This window comes from Podarcis vaucheri (genome assembly GCF_965113315.1).
Source record: "Podarcis vaucheri genome assembly, chromosome: 7".
In the NCBI taxonomy this organism is placed as follows: domain Eukaryota; kingdom Metazoa; phylum Chordata; class Lepidosauria; order Squamata; family Lacertidae; genus Podarcis; species Podarcis vaucheri.
The window spans coordinates 90055950-90077312 of NC_138765.1; the positions used below are offsets into that span (position 1 = coordinate 90055950).

Sequence of the window (21363 nt, forward strand, 5' to 3'; positions counted from 1 at the left end):
CTTCATGCATTAACTAGCCCCAAGCTTGCTAGCTATATTTGACTGAAATTTCCCACAAAAGTACGGTTCCCCAAGGAGCTGTTTTAGTTTTTAACATGTTCATCAACAGCCTAGATACGGGGGAGGACGGTTAGAGGCCAGACTTGCTGGTGACACCACATTATTCAGGTTGGTAAAAATAAAAAGAATTGTAAAGAGCTCCCAAAGATCTCTCAAAACCGAGTGAATGGGCAATAGCAAACATGGTTTGTTGTAAGTAAATGTAATGTTAAGCACATCTTGGCAAATAAAAATAAATCCTAGCTGCATGCATACTGATGGAGTCTGATGTAACAGGAATGGGATCTTGGGATCATGTTGGGTAGCTCGGTCAAAACACTGTGCTAGAGATCATTAGGGAAGGGATAAAAAAATAAAAGTTCCAATATCATAGCAACTTTATAAAACTCTATGGTATAACCAGAATATGAATACTGTGTTTGGTTTTTGATTGCCATATCTGAAAAAGAGTTGCAGAAAAAGTAAGCTAAAGTGATCTCCACCCCCTGCCCTATTTCCTGCCTTGTGGGTGGCATCAAACCCCATAAATCACTGGTCCCCTCCCCTGGGTCACTCCCCTGGTCCCCTGGCTCTGCCATGTGCACGTTGGAGCTCCGCCAGTCCCCGACACATGGCTGCTGGTCACAAACACCCGTTACTGGAGAGCAGCAGCTGGAGGGGGCTTCTGCCCTCATGTACCACGAGACATGGGATTCTTGGAGGCTTCTGCTTCCCCAGCACGAGAAACAGAATGCTGGACTACACAGACGATTCATCGAATCCAGCAGGGCTCTCTTAGTCTCACAGGCTCCCCCCTTCCCGCTAGTCTCCTTTCCCTCCCTGCTGGAGTCTGGATTTGACACCCACATTGCTACCCCCTCTCTCGTGCCATTTCGATGGGAGACAATTGTGAGGTCAAGGAATGGTGGCTTTGGGTCAGTGTCATGTGAATTGATCCCTTTCAGCAGAAACCCACATCCTATCCTACAGAAGGTCAGGCCTGGCTGGGAACAGAGGCTGTCTTTCTGAGTGGCCTTTTCCGTTCTCTCGGGGGAGTGGGGTGGGATTGGCTTCCTTCCATTTGCTTGCTGTTCCATTGCCTTTTTAGGCTTGAAAACCCAGGCAGGCAGAGACTGTAGCATTGATGGCAGCTCACAGAGCTCAAACAACATTATTCAGGGCAGGCAGGGTGAAGCCTAAGAAATGGAGCTGGAGCTGCCTGCTAGCTGAGGTCCTTATAGGGGTTGAGAAGTGCAGCCCCCACCCTGCAAGTTGCACTTCCACTTACATGTATGCCAAGGGAGGAGGAGAGTCAATAATCCAGGGAGAATCCAGGGAGCACGCCTGCAAAAGATGAAGCCCATCTCCCAAACGGTTCTTCTGCCCTTGCAAATCTCCCCTGAAAAAGGAATGGCACGGAAATGTTGGATTGGTGTCTCTCGTAAGTCTGCCCTTGTGTCCCTAGATTGTTGACTCATTTTATTTCGGTGTCAGGGTGCCTCCTATTTCATAGGGCTGCCTTTTTCAGGAGAAGGGATGGGATTCTTTTTTGCTGCAAGTCAGTTGGGGGAGCTGAAAACACAGAACTGCTGTCTCTAGTTGCCAGTGAGTGAACTGATCCCACAACTTCTGCCAAGGGAAGGGAACCCGCCGTGCAGCCTCTTCAAGGGACTTATCTGAGCCAGGGAAGAGGAGGTTGCTCTGCTTGTTCATCCCCAGTGCAGCCTCCGGCCCTCATCCTCTGACTACAAGCCCACAAGCCACAGTGCTCACTCCCATGTGACATCTGTGGGGTGCATGTGTGGGGTAGAATCCTTTGGGCTCTGGTTCTGTGGTGTTGGGGCTCACATCATGTGGCAGCTAAGACAGGAGCCAACAATCCCTTCTTTTTGCTAACGACAACAAAGTAACTGGAAACAAACGTCTTCACATTGGGGAGAAATATGCAGGGCATTTCTAGGCCAGCCAGGTCTATCAAGCTGCCCCCACTGCGTGCCAAGCAGATCACACAGAGGCTGCTATTCAGAGTCAAGTCTGAGTAGGCAGTGACGGGGAAACCAGTCCTGCAAGTTGGGAGCAGACGACTCTCTTCCCCAGAGCAGTTTTAAAATAAATAAATAAAAACTTTTTAAATTAATACAGCAACAAGTGACGATATAAAGGCAGGTATTTGTACAGCACTTCTAACAGTGTTAAAAGGTATCAACACTCCTGAAGCATGGCAGAAGGGGCAAGGCTGCCAGCTGTGCCAGCCAAATGCCTGTCGTTTCATTGGTGAAAGTTGAAGAAAGCCAGGCTGACAAATCTGCTGTGAGCTATTTCTGTATTATGCCTGTCTTCACCTTTCCTTTCTCCTCTCCCAGTTTTATTTGATTTCCTCCTCTCTCAGGCCTTTGCCAGTATTATATCCTAGTTTGTTTTGAGTGGCTCCAGAAATGTCTTGGGCTCATCAGCTCACTCAATTGCCTCCTGGTCTCAAGAGCTGCAGTGCACAAACTGGCCAGGTCAGAGTCCTTGCATTTGAGAAGCCTTCTTACTGTTTGATCCTTTCATCCACCTGCCCTGCCACCCTCCCTCCTCATGGGACTGAATGCAAAGATCTGCTGCTGCTGCAGCTGCTGCTGCTGACTCGCCCAACATCCCTATCATGCTGCCAGATAAGCTCCATGCAAAGGGGCAGAATGCTGTTAGTTCACTTCCCGGGCATTGTTGCTATTTTTGAGTGGGATTCATTCACATACCAGCAAATTCAGGTTTGGAAGCTCTGGCAGAACAAAACGGCTTCCCTAAAGGAAACCAACGGGAAAATGTACTGGAAAGTGTGCAATAACAACAGAGGCTTTGACGCTACAACATCTAACCTTCCCGCAAACAAATCACATTAAATAGCCAATGCTGTCTAATCTCCCTGCAAACAAATCAAGATGAATGCTCAATAAACAGGTTGTCTGGAAGTGCCCACTGCCATTGCCATGCTTTTGTGGCCAAGTATGAACCATGAGTTCAGAGCTCAGCCACAAGCAGCTGTTCTCATGGCCTCAGCTCCTGCATCTGCAATGTGGGAATAAGAATAGTGCTTTTCCTTGTAAGGGTGACTGAAGCATGTGAAGTACTCTGAATAACTGGATACATTCTTTGTATTAATGTTGTACGTATTATTATGAACTGGATGGGGGTGAAGTGTGACGGGTACCAGGGCCCCGGGCACACAATTTTTGAGTGGGTGCGAACCAGGCGCCTCCATACAGGTGACCCCAGCGTGGCCCGGCCCAGTCCCCCGTTTCTGCCCACCAAGGGCCGCGTTGGCTGGCTCCCCCCTGTGCAGGGGGGGGGGATAGGCAGCTCAGTGCAGCCCCGCTTTGCTCCAGTGCACACCCATCCCAGGCAGCGGCAACCCACACTACGTTGCTGAATCTGGCAATCTTTGGCCCACCTGTGATTCTGTTGCAGGAAAACTGGCTCTGCAATTCAAGACCCAGTGTCCATTGCTGGAAATCTGCCTCTGCCTTTATTATGCCCCCCACCAAGAAAAAGTTGTCCTAAGGCAAAGGACTGGATAGTTCTGCTCTGCTTGTGCTGCACAGCATAGTTCAATAGCAGCATAGCAATTGCACTATGCCCTCGGCTCCATCGCAGAGCACACGACTTCAGCAAGAAAACCAGTGCACATGTGTGTGTGCCAGTATAGACTGCAGGCTTCTGATCCAGGGTTTGGAGCTGCTGCAATTTCCTGCCAATCTCTGATATTCTTCAGTGGGATGCTGAGCTGTTGTTTGCCGGCAGAATGGGTGAGTCTTGCTGTCAGGCACTCGACAGGCAGCCCTGAGTCACGAGCTGCTAACAGCAAACCGGTTGGAGGACAGAGCGGGGGGCGAGCAGAGGCACGACACGCCTGCAAGCTGCTGCTTGAGCAGGCCCCTTGGCTCACACACATCCAGGGCTGGGCCAAGATGTTTTGCTGCCTGAGGCAAAGGACAAAATGGCACACACACACACACACACACACACACACCCTTTCGATGTTCAAAAGGCAACCAGACAGACAGCTGGATCTTACCTTGGCACTGATGATAGGACAGCAGGCTGCACTGCCCCTGAGGGCAGCAAGCTAGACCAGCAGGTGTAGAGCTGGCGATAGGGCACCTACAGGTCTTCCCCACAAAGCCTCATGGCTCCCCAGTGTCTGCCAGCGGAGGCGGCTGCTTTATTCTGCCCATTGTTAGGGCTGCAGAGGCCCTGGGAGGAATTCCACACATCTCCATGACATATCTTTTTTTAAAATAGTTTTTTATTAATTTTTCTAAATTACATTTCAGAATATTCATTTAAACAACCTTGAATCAGTGACTTCCCTTCTTCTCTTTCAGTGGTTCGTTTTGCATACCATACAGCGCTGCATATTTTACATGAACTAAAGCATTCAATAATCCATTGTTACATCTATCAAATCTTATTTACACTTTGAAATTATCTTAATGTTACCAGCGTTTTTAAATGAACACAGTTTTTATTCATATATTCCATAAACATTTTCTAGTCTTCTTTAAACTTGCATTTTTCTTGTTCTCTTATTCTATGTGTTAAATCTGCAAGTTGCCATTCTTCTTTGGTTGGGACCTCACTCATTTTCCATTTTTGGGCTAAGAAGACACGGGCTGCAATAATGGCACACATAAATAGTCCTTTTTGACACCTGGGAATTTCCCTCTGAATTATCCCCAACAAAAAGGACTCTTTTTGGAAAGGTACTTTTGAACATTTTCCCCAGTTCATTATATATCATTTCTCAATATTCTTTTACCCTTTTACAAGTCCACTACATATGATAAAACGTACCCTCAACCTTGTTACATCTCCAGCACTTATTTTCAAAGATAATTATGTAAAGATCTAGAATGAAATAAGGAGGGATATGGAGTTATAGGGAAGGATGAATTTATCTTTGTGGGGAAGGATCTCGATGATTAAAATGAATGTATTGCCAAGAATGCTGTTTTTATTCCAATCAATACCGTGGTCAGAGGAGCCAGAATACTTTAAGCAATGGCAAAAGGATATATCTAAATTTATCTGGCAGGGGAAGAAGCCCAGAATTAAATTTAATTGCTAACAGATGCTAATGAAAGGGGTGGATTCTCTCTACCACATTTGAAATTATATTATGAAGTGTCCTTCTCTGCTGGCTATGGGAATGGATAATGTTAAAAAATACAGATGTATTAGACTTGGAAGGGCATGATCATAGATTTGGTTGGCATTCATACTTAGGATATGGGAAAACGAAGGTACACAAAGGGTTCCTGAACCACATTATAAGGAAATCAAGTTATATGGTACAGGAAACATATTAAAATTTATTAGAGAATAAAACGCCATGATGGCTTTCCCCACTTAAGCAATATCTGTTAAAAAAATTAACATGAAAGGAGAATGGACAATCTATAGAGAGCTCTTAACTGAAATGGAAAATCAATTGAAATTGGAAAAAAATCAATCAAACTTTGAATAAATAAATTTTAAAAAAATCAAGATATAAGGCACCTATTAACGGACTGGTTACAATATCACCAATTAAGTGACATACTTAGGAGCAACAAAGGAGTGGCCTTTGGGAAGGAATTCTCAAGGTTCAAAAAGAATTATTGGAGAACAATGAGAAACTATTATCAAGAATGTATAAGCTACTGTTAGAATGGGACACCAAGGATGAAGAAGTTAAAGCTGTAATATACACTGGGCAAAAGATGTGGGTTATAATATACAATTTAACTTATGGGAGAAGTTGTGGAAAGAGGATTTGAAATTTATGGCTTGTTGTAATTGAGAGAAAACTACATGAAAATGATGTACTGTTGGTATTTGACTCCAGTAAGATTAGCAAAAATGTATAAAAACACCTCCAACTTACGCTGGAAGTGTAAAGATAAAGAAAGTACTTTTTACCACATCTGGTGGACATGTAAAATAGTAAAAGACTTCTGGGAAATGATATATAATGAATTGAAAAAAAATGTTTAAGATAACTTTTATCAAAAAACCAAAAGACTTTTTACTAGGGTTAACAGGAGATGAAATACCAAAAGATTTAAAAAGACTATGTACGCAACAACAGGTGCAAGACTGCTGCTTGCCCAGAAGTGGAAGGAAGAGAAAGTCCCAACTAAAGAAGAGTGGATAACCAAGATGATGGACTATGCCGAAATGGCAAAGATGACCGTGAGGATCAGGCACCAAGATGACAAGAAATTCAGTCAAGAGTGGAAAAAGTTTATAGAGACCACTGTGTATACTTAAAAACGTTAGCAAGATTGTTGTAATACTATAATGTAATATAAATTAAGGTAAAAAAGGAGGTAAAATGGATTAGAAAAATGTAATTAGATGAAAAAAATAGGGAAAAATTGGAAACCAGAGGGGCAAGGGGAAGTCTGAGGGATCTAAGTAATCCCAGAAGTGCAGAAATTGAAAATGATGTAAATGTATAAGAATATTGTTTTAAAAAATGAAAAAAAAAATTATATAAAAAACTCGGTCTCTGTAGACTGCCTCAGTCAATGGTCTTTTTAGTCTATTAGCTAAAATTGTGGCAAATAGTGTAATAGTTGCAATTCAGTAAAGAAACAGGTCTGTAATTTTTTGTCTTTTTTAGATCACTGTCCTCCTTGGGGATCAGGGTAGTAAAGGCATCCTTCCATGATACAGGAATTACTCCCATCTCCAATATTCTATTCATGGTATCTTTAAAGGGTTCGATAAGAGCATCCGGGAACTTTTTGTAATAAATTGCTGTAAGTCCATCTGGTCCCAGTGCGTCCCCCATCTTCATTCTCTGTATTGCCATTTGTGCTTCCAATATTGATATGGGTGCATTCAAACTTATCTGGTTTTCTTTGGATGCTTGTGGTATGTTACAGTTACTCAAATAAGAGTCTATTTTCTTACACTCCTCTTTACCACGGTGATATAGTAACCTATAACATTTTCCGAATGCTTTCCTTTTTTCTTTTGAGCTTGTCAGGTGTTTATCCTCATCAATGTTATTATTTATTAGGAATAATAATAATGTATTAAGTGAAAATTTGGAAATTACAAAGGGCACAAGACAAGGTTGCCTGTCGTCTCTATTATTATTTATCACGGTCCTGGAAGTCCTGTTAAGAAATATGAGAAATGAGGAGCAAATTAAGGGAATTTGAGTTGGTCGGAATGAATACAAATTAAGGGCCTTTCCAGATGATCTTGTTAAAACAGTGGAAGAATCTTTAATCAGTGCTAAAAGAGCACTTGAAATAATTGAACAATTTGGGCAAGTAGCAGGTTTTAAATTAAATAAATACAGAAATGCTTGTAAAGAATATGAATCGGGATTTGAAAGACAAATTGCAACAAGAAGGTATAGAGGTGGTTAAAAAAGTAAAATATTTAGGAGTATGGCTAACATCTAAAAATATTAATTTGTTTAAAGATAATTACATACCAGTGTGGAATGGCATCAAAAGAGATTTAGAAATATGGGGAAGAATAAAACTATCCCTGTGGGGTAGAATTTCTGTGATTAAAATGAATGTGCAACCAAAGATGTTTTTTTCTATTCCAGTCAATCCCAATTATAAATGGACTAAGCAATTTTAAAGAGTGGCAAAAGTAATTTTAAGATATATCTGGCAAGGGAAGAAACCAAGAATTAAATTTAAATTACTTACAGATGTAAAAGAAAGAGGTGGCTCTGCCTTGCCAGACCTAAAATTGTATTACGAAGCCTCTTGTCTGTGCTGGCTCAGGGATTGGATTTTATTAAAGAAAACAGATCTATTAGATCTGGACGGATATGATAACAGATCTGGGTGGCATGCATACTTATGCTATGATAAAGTAAAAGTAAACAAGGGTTTTTTGAACCATATATTTCAAAAATCATTATACGAGGTATGGAACAGATATAAGAGTTTGTAAAAATATAAAACACCATGGTGGTTATCGCCATTGGAGTCTACAAGTGTAAAAAAGTTAAATATGGAAGGAAATTGGGCCACCTATGAAAATTTGGTGTTCGAAGTAGACACATAGCTGTCAACTTTCCCTTTTTTGCGGGAAATTCCCGTATTTCAGCGCCGTTTCCCGCTGCTATCCTGGATTGTTAGATATCCCATAAACTGTCTCTGGAACAGGTGAGGCTGCTGATCCCTTATTTTCGAGGCTGCTGATCCATTATTTTCAAATCTGAAAGTTGACAGCTATGAGTAGACAATCAGTGGAAATTAAAATCTTACGAAGAAATTAAAAGCTTAGTGAAAGATTGGTTGCATTATCATCAAATAAATGTAATATTTAAAGAAGATAAGAAAAATAATGGGTTTGAATCTACAAAATCTAGGTTCGAAGTAAATTTGTTGAGTTCTAAAATTAAAATATTGTCAAAAATGTGTAAACTACTTTTAGAATGGCATGTGAAAGATGAGGAAGTTAAATCAGTTATGATACATTGGGCAAAAACATTGGTTATAATATACAATTAGACGATTGGTGAAAACTTTGGAAAGATGGAATAAAATTTACAGCTTGCAGTTCACTTAAAGAAAATGTAATGAAAATGATGTATAGATGGTACATAAACCAGTGAAGTTGGCAAAAATGTACAGACTAAATAATCAGTGTTGTAAATGTAAAGAAAAAGAGGGTATCTTTTACCATCTGTGGTGGGTTTGTAAGAAAATGAAGGCTTCCTGGGAAATGATATATAATGAACTTTTTAAAAATGCTGAAATATACATTGTAAAGAAACCAGAAGCCTTTCTATTGGGTGTTGTAGGTAGAGAAATACATAAGCAAGATAAAACATGGTTTTTGGAGTCCTTTTTGTTGATAGATAGATGATTAGCTAGCTAGCTAGCTAGCTAGCTAGCTAGATAGATAGATAGATAGATAGATAGATATAGATGATAGATAGATGATAGATAGATGATAGATAGATGGATAGATAGATAGATAGATAGATAGATATAGATAGATAGAGATAGATAGATGATAGATAGATAGAGATGATAGATAGATATTATTTATTATCTTATTCTTTTTTAAGTTGCAGTTTGCCTGGTTTATTAGCAAATTCAAACTTTTTCTGTTTCATTAATTAAATTTTCTATTCAATCTCCTGATTCACTAATAGTGAAAATTGTGCCTGAAGTAATTTAATTGCTTGTATGATATTTTCATCCTTTGGTTTTAGGATTTGTTCCTTCTCCTTTTCTAATAATGCCTCTGACAACTCCTGCTTCTTTTTTTCCTTTTCCTTTTTTTAAGAAAGCGCTTTGTTGAATTAAAAAACCTCTCATCACCACTTTACTAGCGTCCCATACTATACTTAAGTCTGTTTCTTTGTTTAGATTAAAATCAGCAGATGATTGTAGGGATTGAATCCCCTTGTTTACATTCTGTTCACTTTGCAGTACGGCATTGTTTAACCTCCTTCTAAATGAGGAACATTTTTCACCTGCTATTGTCATCAAAATGGCATTATGATCAGATATTGTTCTAGGCTGAAATTCCACCTTTTTTACCCAAGTTATTAATTATTTTGAAGCCCAAAGGTGATCTATTCTGTAAAAAGAATTGTGTATAGAGAAGAAAAATGTGAATTGGCGTTCTAACAGGTGCTTAAAAAGCCATAGATCAATCAAATCAAAGTTGGACACCATATTAAAGAACGCAATTGGTAGTTTCCCTTCCTTTGAGTCAGTTTTCCTTACGGTTCTGTCTGCATCAAGGGAGAACTGACATATCTTTAACCTGTAAAATAAGACACCCATCCCTTGCTTCCATCCCTTGCTCCCTCCACACCCAGTCTGAAAAGTGCCAGATTCTGCCTGGAAGTGCACTGAGGAATCCAGAAACGGGGTGCCAGTAATAGCGCCCCCCCCCAATGTGGAAGAGCTGCACAGCCGAGAACGGCTTCCCAGAACACCTACGTGGTGCCCCCCCCCCCTGCTCTTTTCCTTCCAGTCCCTCCCCCCAACTCACCTTTCCATGAAGTCCACAGCCTTCTTCCTCTTCCACAGCCTTCACCTCTTGCTACCTTTGCGGCTCTTCATCCTTGCCTTTGTCGGCAAAGTATCTCAAAGGAGGGACTGCAAAGGAAAGATAGCAAGGGGTGAATCCAAGGAAATGTCCTTAGACAGGGCTTGGGCCTGGCGTAAATTGGGAAGGAGGAGGACATGGGGCCAAAGGCTTGTCCTCAGCCCATTGTTTAGACCCACGTGTTGCCAGCAGTGGGTGGTAAAATGTGCTTGTTTCTGAGCTGTACCACTTCTGGTGCCAGTTGAAGAGTCACATAGTTGAATGCTCTGCCATGCCAGGGAAAAAATAAAAATCCCCATACACAGAAAATGTGTATGTGGGGGGCAAGGCTGGCTTGTGAGTGTTCTCCTGGACTTATAACTGTGCGCGGATCTGTTTGTTCACATAGCTTTCAATATTGGGAGCACTTTAATTCATGTGAGTCCCCACCTGCAATTCTGAAGTGGTACAGTCCAAACATCTGCAGTTTGTGGGAATGGTGCCAGAGTGAATAGTGCTTCACCCCGTTGATCTCCACGTGCGTCTAACTCGGTGGGCTTTCGATCTTCACGGGCCTCTTGGCTGGGCTGTCGGCTGCAGCCCATGGAATTGAAGGGTCTGGCCCTGCCTCTATTATTAGGTCGCAGCAAAGCACACAGCTGCTCTTGGCGCCAGGTGTTGCCGAGACAAAGCAGCCGCCCCCCTTCCCTTGCTGCCATGGGGCTCAGCTCCTTCTGAAAGGCAGAAGTGGGAAGAGGTTGGCTGCAGCAATGGGGGAGAAATTGCCCTTTGGATTCTTAGTTGGCACTTTCTGAAAACAATACGGGAATTTCACAATACATGAAATTCACATTTATAAACATTTGTATGCAAATAATATGTACAGTGGTACCTCGGGTTACATACACTTCAGGTTACATATGCTTCAGGTTACAGACACTTCAGGTTACAGATGCTTCAGGTTACAAACTCCACTAACCCAGAAATAGTACCTCAGGTTAAGAACTTTGCTTCAGGATGAGAACAGAAATCGCACGGCGGTGGTGCAACGGCAGCAGGAGGCCCCATTAGCTCAAGTGGTGCTTCAGGTTAAGAACAGTTTCAGGTTAAGAACAGACCTCCAGAACGAATTAAGTTCTTAACCTGAGGTACCACTGTACAAAGATACTTATAGTAGGGGGAAGTATGCGTAAAAGAGCAGGTGTGGTTATTTTAGCTATTTATTAAGCAAATGTATGAACTACTTTGCAGCATAAGGCCACTGAACTGGTGTACAGAGTGAATAACAGACAATGTTAGTGAAAATACCACATACAAATGTATTTGAGTTGCAGAAATGTAGTGGACTTGAGCTTAAGACTGGAGAAATAAGAAACTGAGAGAACCCGACCCTGACAGATTTGTTGACCACTAATTGGGGGGTGTAGGGGGTGTCCCAGTTGATCGCTTTAGAGCACCGATTCCCATGGTGCCCATGGCAGCCACTAACTCTGAGCGCCTCTCTTCTCCCACAGTTGCAACAGCTGGTCCATCTCCTGCCCCTCATGAAGCCTGCCCTTTTGAAGCAGGGCCTACAGCAAGGTCAGAGGTTTCAGGTGCAGCCTGGGAAAAGCCAGCAGGAGGTGCTCACTGAACTTGACCTGGAGGTGAGAAAAGCAAGGGGGGTTGAGGAAGGCTTTGACCGCCTTCGTTCCTTACATTTAAAGCACAATGAAGCCACTTTAAACCATCGTGGTTTCGCTTCCGCCAAAGAACTCTGGTTTGTTAGGGGTGCTGAAAGTTGTCAGGAGACCCCATTCCCAGGGTGCTTTAACAGTCAGTCCCTCTTACCAGGGAACTATGGAAATTGTAGCTCTGTGAGGTGAGGGGAATAAGGGTCTCCACACCTTTAACCAATGACAGCTCCCAGAATTCTTTAGGGGAAACTTGTGTGTTTCAAGCAGTATCATAGTGCTTTTAAATGTGTGGTGTGAATTGCACTTATTGGCCTTTGTGAGTGCAGAAGGGTTGTGCAGTGGGGCAGAGCGGCGGCAGCGGCAGGGAATCAAGGAGCAGAAAACGGTCCGCTGGAGTGTGCAGAGTCCAGACTGACAAAACGGACAGACTTTTGTTGATGGGAAGTGGCTGCAATCTCCGAATAGAACTTGATTTAGTAAATTTGGAGACTTAAAACAGGATCCAGTGGAACACCTGAATGGGTGGGGGAGGGGGGGCTTCCATAAAGAAGGTACCCTGCAGATGCCTCTTCAACCTTGTGGAGATGGGATGAATAACCTTTGGAAGGGCCTGTGGAGACCCTTCCCTCTTTGCAGCAGAATGAGGAGATCCAGCTGCCCTCCAACAAAGCTGGGTGGGGCTGCCTAGAAAACTACTTTGCGCCCCTCTAATAAATCTCACATCCTTTTCTTGTCAGTTTGCTGCACTGCTGAATTATTCTTAAATTTAGGTGGTTTTATCTCTTGCCCTCAACTGCCTCCTGGCAGTTTAGAGCTACTGTCCTGCGCTCCATGTCTAAGTGACATTACTGCTCATCTCTTTCCATTTGTAAAAATCCAGCTGGAAACAAATTTTAGCTAGCTAACTGGTTTTCAAGCATTTAACCTTCAGGGACACATTTCCACGTGAACATGCTTGCTTGCTGTGGAACAGCCTTTGCTCATCACTGCAGATTATTTGGGGGAGTTGTTCCAAAGTCACATTCTCAGTTCCTGTGGGGTGATGCCCAGGCTTGCTGAGTCTCACTGTTGAACTGAGACTGTATCAGAACAGTCCCAACACATGATGGAAGGAGACTGGAAGACCTCAGGGCAGTACTTTGAAGTTAGCTGATTTTAGGGGCTTCCAAGTGCTGTGTCACCTGATGTCATTGTGACATGGCATGATTGACAGGTGAGTGGGGTCACCAACTCTTCACATTTGATGTACGGGTGGGGGAGGATGGGAAATCAGGATCTATCCCTCTGGCCAGACCTAGCACCTGGCACTTGCTCGAGATGAAACTTATCCAACCTACATCATGCCTTCCTTACAGAGGAACCATAGCTCAGCTGTAGATCTCAGAGCGTCTGAGGTCCAGCCTGGCATCTCCAGTTAGAAGGTGACAGAAAAGACCTCTCTCTCTCCCTCTCTGCCAGAGTTTCTGGGGAGCTGCTGCCCATCAGAGAATACTGGGCTAGATGGACAAAGGCAGCAACTTCCAATGTTTATCTGAGATGCTTTTATGAGGTGTTTTCGGAATATTTTGCAATTTGTCGACATTCTTCTTGAATTACTGGATGCAGTATGCACAAAGCCAGACTTTTCTTGATGACGTACCTGTACAGTGAGGTGGAACATTTTGATCATATGAAAGGGTGGGAAATTGTCAGCTATTTCATTAATTTTATTCTATGGAGAAGCATCTTTTCTCGCCTTGTAGATATAAAATAATAGTTTCACAAAATAATTGGGACATGGCGAATTCCAGCTCCAAATATTTTGAAGGGGAAATGACAAAACAGCTTCCTCCTGAAGTGGTCCCAACTCCCTCATGTTTTGTTTTGTTTGCGGGTTCATTCAGCAACATCTCATTGACATTCTGTGGTGCAATACATTGCTGCATCAGTGGTAGATTTATACTGGACTGTCCACACATCATTCTTCTGTATTAGTTGTCCTGAGATACTTCCCCATTGCTGCTTGGAGGGGCAGTTTTGAGCTATAGAGCCACAGAAGTGGGACAGTCGCCACCTCTGGCCCATCCTTCCTGCATTCACATTGATGGATGAACATTTTTAATCCCGTTTCACTGGCCTTCCTGAAAATTCACTGCCATGGATGCAAGCATATGGGAATCAGTTTTCTGTGGAGTGGATGTTGTTGTTGCTGTTAGCCCCTCCATCCTCTGCATCCTCCCTCCCATTTCAGCTCAGTCTTATAAAACGAAAGCCTCCAAAGTTTTTGCCTAACCCCATTAGCTGGTGCTACATCATTTTTCTATCAGATGTTTCATCAGGGTTGAAGAGAAGGGCCAGGGCGTTCTAGGGGGAAGATATATCCAGCTGCGAGAGGTTTGCTGTTAAGGGGTTTGTTTCTACAGGCCTACAAAGGATCTCTTTATTTCTCACCAGCATCAGAAGTTTGAAGTGAGGTCCACGTGGCCTTGGAGCCGGGGCCTCTGGCAGGAGGCATCAAAGGGGGAGAGGAGGGACTGGAGGAGTAAGAAAAAGCACCTCTTTATTGCCAGCCACTGGGGCTTGTTTGCAAAGGGAAGCCGGGGAACAAGAGAGTACAGAACGGCTCTTTGGTGCATGGCTTTTAATTGCAGGCTGAGGTTGAAGGGGAAGGAGGGCAAAGTGTTGGGCTGCCGGAGCAAAAGCAGAGAGATAAGCAGGCAAAGGGAGGGATGGAGAATGTGCTTGGGAAGAGGGACTGCCTTGCGCTGCCACACGGACAGTCGCACGCTTGGGTGCAACCACCTACCAAGCCTTGAGCTGGATGTGAGCCTAACATTTCGCGTATGACTAAATGGTGCCAAATCCGAACTCATAATGACTTCGTATTATTATTACTTTTAATTGCATTTATATCCCACCTATTTCTCCAAGATCCTCAAGCTGCTGTATATGGTTCTCCTCCTCTCCAATTAATCCCCACAACACCCCTGTGAGGTGGGCTAAGCTGAGAGGCAGTGCCTGGCCCCAGATTGCCAAGAGAGCTTCATGGCCAAATGGGGATTGGAGCCCTGGTCTCCCAGGTCCTTGTTCCGTACTCTTGCCCCTCCACTTCACTGACTTGCACAGTAAGTGTTCACTTTGTTCTTGAATAAGTTATTTATCCTAATTTTCCCTTATTTTGTTCATTTATTCAGATTTTTTTAGCCCACCCTGCAATAAAGGAATCTAAAACCACCACCACAACAACAACATTTGATAATAACCCCATAAAGGAAAAAGCAATAACAACCCAAACAGCATCCAGTAGAGAAATAACAGTCTCACCTTATACCTGGCCTACATATTAACACCCAGAACCTGGCTGTGCAAATAAAAAAGTCTCCAGCTGGAGAGAAGAGGGACAGCGCCATGGAGCAGGTGCTTTGCCATGTTGCTGTGGAACAGATCTCAGCTGGCTGTGGAACACCCCCCACCCACCCACCCCCACCCCGGGTATCTTAGGAGGTGAGCAAGCTGCTGCGGGAGGAGACACTCCTTCAAATATTTAGGTCCCAAGTTGTGTTGGGCTTTGTAATGTATTAAAAGGTAAAAGTAAAGGGACCCCTGACCATTAGGTCCAGTCGTGTCCGACTCTGGGGTTGCGGCGCTCATCTCACTTTATTGGCCAAGGGAGCCGGCGTACAGCTTCCAGGTCATGTGGCCAGCATGACTAAGCCGCTTCTGGCGAACCAGAGCAGCGCACGGAAATGCCGTTTACCTTCCCGTTGGAGAGGTACCTATTTATGTACTTGCACTTTGACGTGCTTTCGAACTGCTAGGTTGGCAGGAGCTGGGACCGACCAATGGGAGCTCACCCCATCGCGGGGATTTGAACCGCCGACCTTCTGATTGGCAAGTCCTAGGCTCTGTGGTTTAACCCACAGCACCACCCGCATCCCTTTGTAATGTATTACTTAGCACCAATAACGTGGTCCAGTAGCATATTGACAGTAGTAGCAGCCAACATTGGATGGCTGCATCGATGACCTGCTTTCCGATGCCATACATCGCTTCCGGTGCCAGCTCAGCTGTACACCCATTTTGATGCTCATGCCACCTCACTGTGCCAAGCTCCCTGCTGCCCTCTCCCTCCCCGATGCCTGGCATTGGGAAACCGGGGCAGCAAAACCAGCAGCTATTGATTGGCAGCCGGTGGAGCTACTTCAGGAGAGTGCTAGAAGATCCCAATAGACTAATCCCTACAAGAGCCTGGGGACTGAATTTTGCACTAACTGCAGCTTCAGGCTGTCTCCAAGGGCAGCTCTACATAGAGTGTGTTACAGTAGTCCAAGAAAGCCCTTGCTTTTCTCTGTTGTTGTATCAAAGGCTGGAAACTTACCACAGCCTCTTCTTTCTCCTCACTGCTTGGCTCACCAAAGCAGAGGGCAACAGAAATAAAAAGGGACATTCTAGCCAAGGGTATTAACTGATCTCAAGTGGAAAACAATCTCATTTCTTCTGCAGCTCCTGTCACTTATATACTGAAACAAGAAATTAGAGGTTTTTGGCTGTACAAAGATCCCTGGACCTAGAGAGTGTCGTCAGCAGGCAAATCTTTTCTCATCTGTAAGTTATTCCATAACCTCACATAGAAAAGTCAGCAGTTCCGTGGCCAAGTATGCAGCAGGCAGGCAAGGCACTGTCCAGAGGGTTTCAATGGGAGATGAGTGGCAGATGTGTCTCCAGCACAGCTAGGCAAACCTGAGCACATGCACAAAGGATTCCCTCTTTTCTCTCTTCCTGTTAATGCTTTCCAGCCGGCCTGCACATAGCGAGACTCTTCAATGCCAACTGAAGAGTCAGAGTAGTAGAAGCTCCAAGCGCCCGCTCTCCATACAAATGCCATGTGCCCCACATTCACATTAGGATGTCCAACAGGCTATAACTGTGCTGGTCAAAAATGGAGTTTCATCAGTAAGCTAACCTGTTGAGCTTAGACCAGGAAGGACAGGGTTAATCAGCCCCAAGGTCTCCTCCACCCCCATACAAGCAAAGCCCTCTTTTAACAGGCATGGCTTCCCCCAAAGAATCCTGGGGGCTGCAGTTTTAAAAGGGTGCTGGGAACTGTAGCTCTGTGAGGAGCTCTTCTAATATTTCCCAGCACCCGTAACAAACTACAGTTCTCGGTATTCATTGGGGAAGCTATAAGAGAGCTTTAAATTTGTGGTGGGGATGTGACCTTTGTATTACAGATCACAGATACTAGCGCTAGTAGGATAAAATGGGATCATCCACATGTGTTGTCCCAGTTCCCTGCAGCAGTTGAAAATCTTTGTTTCTTATATTCATTGGGGAGGGGTGCCCTCCATTTCCCTCCCTCCTCTCCCCATGACTAGCAAAGCCAAAGTCAATTGCACAAAACAGTTTTAAGATCAGAATTATGCAACCTCAGAGATACCGTGCAAATATGCATAATTTATGTAAACTGCAGAATTTGATTGATCTGAGCACAGAATTTTTGCTTTGCCTATTTATGCTTATTTTTATCAGTGGGATTTATACCCTGCCTTTCCTCCCTAAAAGTGCACTCACAGCAGATTTCAATAGAGCAGTCTTCACGCAGCTCCAGATGTTTTACATACAATTCCCACCAACCTCAGTCAGCATGTGTTGGCTGGGGCTGATGGGAGTAATATTTCAAAATATCTGGAGGGCACCAGTTGGTGAAGGCTGCAACAGAGCACATGTTATCTTTCACATAGTCCTAGCCTGGTAGTTCTGGTGCACTTCTCTTTGGCCCCCATATGTGCAGGATCAGCGTTGATCAGGGACTTGGCCCTGGATGCAAGGTTGGAGGAGGGGAGGTAATGGGAGAAACAGCTGGGAAGGAAGAGCTGTTCCCTGGGCTCAGGGGCTCTTTTCCAGCTCTGGGAAGCTCATCACTTTATCCAGCCTCCGCAGCAGCTCTGACATACGTTGAAAGCAATAGGAGCGCATGCAGGCGGCTGTATGCAAGGAACCCATCTATTGCAGGTCAGAAAGGAAATGTGTGGGGTGTATTCCCCTGTGTTGCGGCGAAGGACCCAGCACACCCAAACAACTTGAGGACAATCTTTTCTGGAGCTAATACTGGAGCTCCTTTTGCTGAGAAACTGGCTTGATGACAAGACCGTTGTCAATTTTAAGTATCAGTTTGCAAGAGGGCAGATCAGAGTTTGTCTCCAATGAATATTTGAATTTCAGCAAGGGCTTGGATTGCAGATATCCAGCTTCAGAGAGCTGAGTTGCAGTGCTATATTATTATTATTATTATTATTATTATTATTATTAGGAAATGGTAAGCAAGGAAAATGTTTCATAACCAGCTGGAACTTCTCCCATGAGATAGGCAATAAATAACTGTTAAAATACAGTGGTACCTCGGGTTACATACGCTTCAGGTTACATACGCTTCAGGTTACAGACTCCGCTAACCCAGAAATATTACCTCAGGTTAAGAACTTTGCTTCAGGATGAGAACAGAAATTGTGCTTCGGCGGCGCAGCGGCAGCAGGAGGCCCCATTAGCTAAAGTGGTGCTTCAGGTTAAGAACAGTTTCAGGTTAAGAACAGACCTCCAGAACGAATTAAGTTCTTAACCCGAGGTACCACTGTATCAGACTCCAGGAGATCTTGCTGAATAATATTTCCAGCAGTCAGAGGCAGCATATGCAGAAGTAGGACAATTTATGCACAGGAAAAGACGTGCAAAAACACCGATCACAGACTTCAGCTGTTGTTATTCTTGCAGAACATAGGGTCCACTAGTGCAGCATACTTAATCTTTTAGCCCAGACTTCTTGCTCTTAGATTTAGGACAAGCACGAACATTTGTGTTCGTGGAACATTCTCTCCCCCTTCCCCTTTCACATGTTCCCCAAATAGTAACAGTACAGTAATGGGAAATGGAATAGCAAGCTCCTTAGCATTCTCCATGGGGGCTCAACTTAGAAAGGCAAGGAAGAAGGATTCCATTAACAAGTAATGACATTAGGCTTTCTAAGATCCAGACAGCTCAAAGGGTTCTTCTTAATGGTCTCGCATTTGCATGCATACAAAGAGGCAGAGGTAAGAGGAGGCGGCCTGATTGCTTTCTAACACTCCTATTTTATGTGCTGATGGATTCAAATGAAAGTTGGAATTCCCTTACATACTAGGCATCCTCAGAAGGGGAGTATTTGTGGCTCCACATAGCAGAGGCCAGTGGTGCAAACTCCTTATCCAACCTCTGGCAGTTTATGTATTTTATTATGGTGCAGATTTTCCAGAAGCCTGTTATAATTTCTCAAGTTTCATCTCCTGTCTGCTACACATTAGCCTATGCTGCTGATTTCGTCTTGTCTAACTCAGTAAAGGAGGTCAGCAAAAAAGAAACAAACCACAATAGATCAATCATGTTTAGGGAGGAGAATTGCTTCCCTGTGTTGGTTTTGTTCTCCTAAATCAGGGATGTCCAACTCCCAACAGACTGTGATCTATTCACAGTATTAAAAAACTGGCAGTGATCTACCCATTGTCTTTGGATGGTCCAGAGTTCTTGAGCTTTTTTTAGAGTTGTTGAGCTATTTTGGAAAAGGCAAAGTTGTTGAGCTTTTTTTAGGAAGCCACAGTGGTGTCCCCCCCTTTTGAGGAAGGGGGAGGAGATCACTGGGGGACCAGGAACTACCAGTAGATCACAATCTACCTGTTGGACATGCCTGTCCTAAATTATCAATAAATGGGCTCCCTCCAGCCTTTCCAAAAAGTGAATTGTGGGAGCTGAGGTTCAGTAGTTGCAAGCGTTGAACTGAAACAGGGAAGTAAACACTTCCTTTAATGTTATTATTTGATTATAGGAAGTTGCTGTTCCCCAGAAAATCACTGGGGCTTTTTCTGCCTGGGTATTTTCTGGAATTCATTCAGTCACTTAAATCAGTAATCCTGGTTTTGTCCTCATCCACTTCCTTGTTGAGTTCTACAAAGGCAACATTGAGATAAAGGAGGAGGAAGCTGAGAAACAGGCAGGGCCGTCCTTTGGATGGTTGTAAGTAAAGAGGCAGGTTGGGGGGGGGCTGGATGAGAGCAGGCCAAGGTCAGTGGGGCAGCCTCCACTAAATTCCCCACCCCATTCTTCATCTGTCATAATGAGGATTCTATTAGCCTTTAGAGTTTATTAAGCCTGTTACCTACTAGAAATTAGGATTTTAACAAAGGCCAGGTGTTCGCTAACTTCAGGGAATTCTGTTTTAGACTGTGTTGCTCCCCAGATTAGTTTCGATAAGACTAATGATTTTGGGAGTGGGGGTGGGGAAATACATTCTTATTACAGGCAAATTCATGGAGTATTAAGGAAGGTTGAGCTTTTGGTTCAGCCCTTGCTGATTAAAGGCTGTCTATCACTCGTGCTCACGGGTGAAACGCAGCAAATGGCAGAAACATGTTTTTTCATGCCATTGAAAATGCAGAGAAGAGAGGAGTGGTGTTTGTGTGTGTGTTTGTCTTTCCCTTTTGGATCAGAGGTTGCTTTCTCCATGCTGGCACAGAGAATATGCATGGTATAAACACTGCCAGAGCCTGGGGGGGGACCCCTGTCATGTTTTATTCATCTAGATGAACAGATTTCACAGCCGAGGCTTAGGAGTTTGCCGGCTTCTGCCTCCTGCTTTTGCAGGTTGGATCCCAAATGCAGTGTGTGTGCTTTCCATACTTACTTGCAAGATCCAGAGTGTGCATGTGTATGTGTTAAAGTTATCCTACGTCTTAAGGCCCCAGTTGATCCAGCTTTAGTTCATCATAGAGCCTAGAAAGCACGGGGTTGAGCGGTTGCCTCCTTGCCACACTCTTTCCCCATGGAAAACCTGCTCTTTAGTGCTAAATCAGAGCAAAACTCAGTCTGGAGAAAACCAGAATTGCCATTTGCTGCAGCTGAGCACTAAAGAGCGATTTTCCCCAGAGGAAAGCAGTGGGACAAGAGGATAAGTCTGAAGTCTTAGTGACTGTTTTTCTTGTGTAACCAATCTGGGGTTCACCCATAAGCATTTCAGAGAGGAGATAGATCAGCACAGACTTAGAGCAGCCACCCTGTGGTTGCAGTAATTTGATAATTGTTGGTTTCTGTGTTGGTGCATTCGGAAAAAATCCCAAAGTAATAGCTGGGTGATACCTACTTCTGTGATGCCACATAAAAGATGAGAAAGTAATGAGCAAAGATACTGCTCTCAGTTTTCTTCAACTAAGTGGACCAAAATATAAGTGAGGAAACAGGGAGGGGGAAATTGCAACTGATTTTTAAATGTTTCATTATTTAAGTATCACTTGTTATTAAAACTCAGTAAAAGAAAAAAAGATAGTAGCAAGCAAGCTTTTGCATTTCAGAGACTGGAGTGGGTAACAGGCTTGCTTGCTGCCATGGAGCTGTCACACAGCATTGCTGCCACCATCCACCAATTTTGGCCGCCTTGTCTGATACTGCCAGCAACTTTCCCCAGATGTGCTCACTCAAGCAGGTGTGGTGGCATGTATAGATGAGAGCAGAGCAATGCCCAGCAGGGGCAGCAACAGTTCTGGGCAAGTGCCGAGGTCGGCGTTAGGTCAGCCCACCAGAGACAGATTTAGGGCAG

At 43.9% G+C, this 21363-nt stretch overlaps 1 protein-coding gene across 1 annotated transcript in view; it reads left to right on the plus strand.

The window, feature by feature from the left end:
• Positions 1-21363, plus strand: part of FAM178B (family with sequence similarity 178 member B) — a 194033-nt gene that overhangs the window by 142779 nt on the left and 29891 nt on the right. The window contains exon 14 of the mRNA XM_082229961.1: positions 11607-11738. Within this exon, the coding sequence (XP_082086087.1) occupies positions 11607-11738 (132 nt within the window). The remainder of the gene's footprint in view (positions 1-11606; positions 11739-21363) is intronic.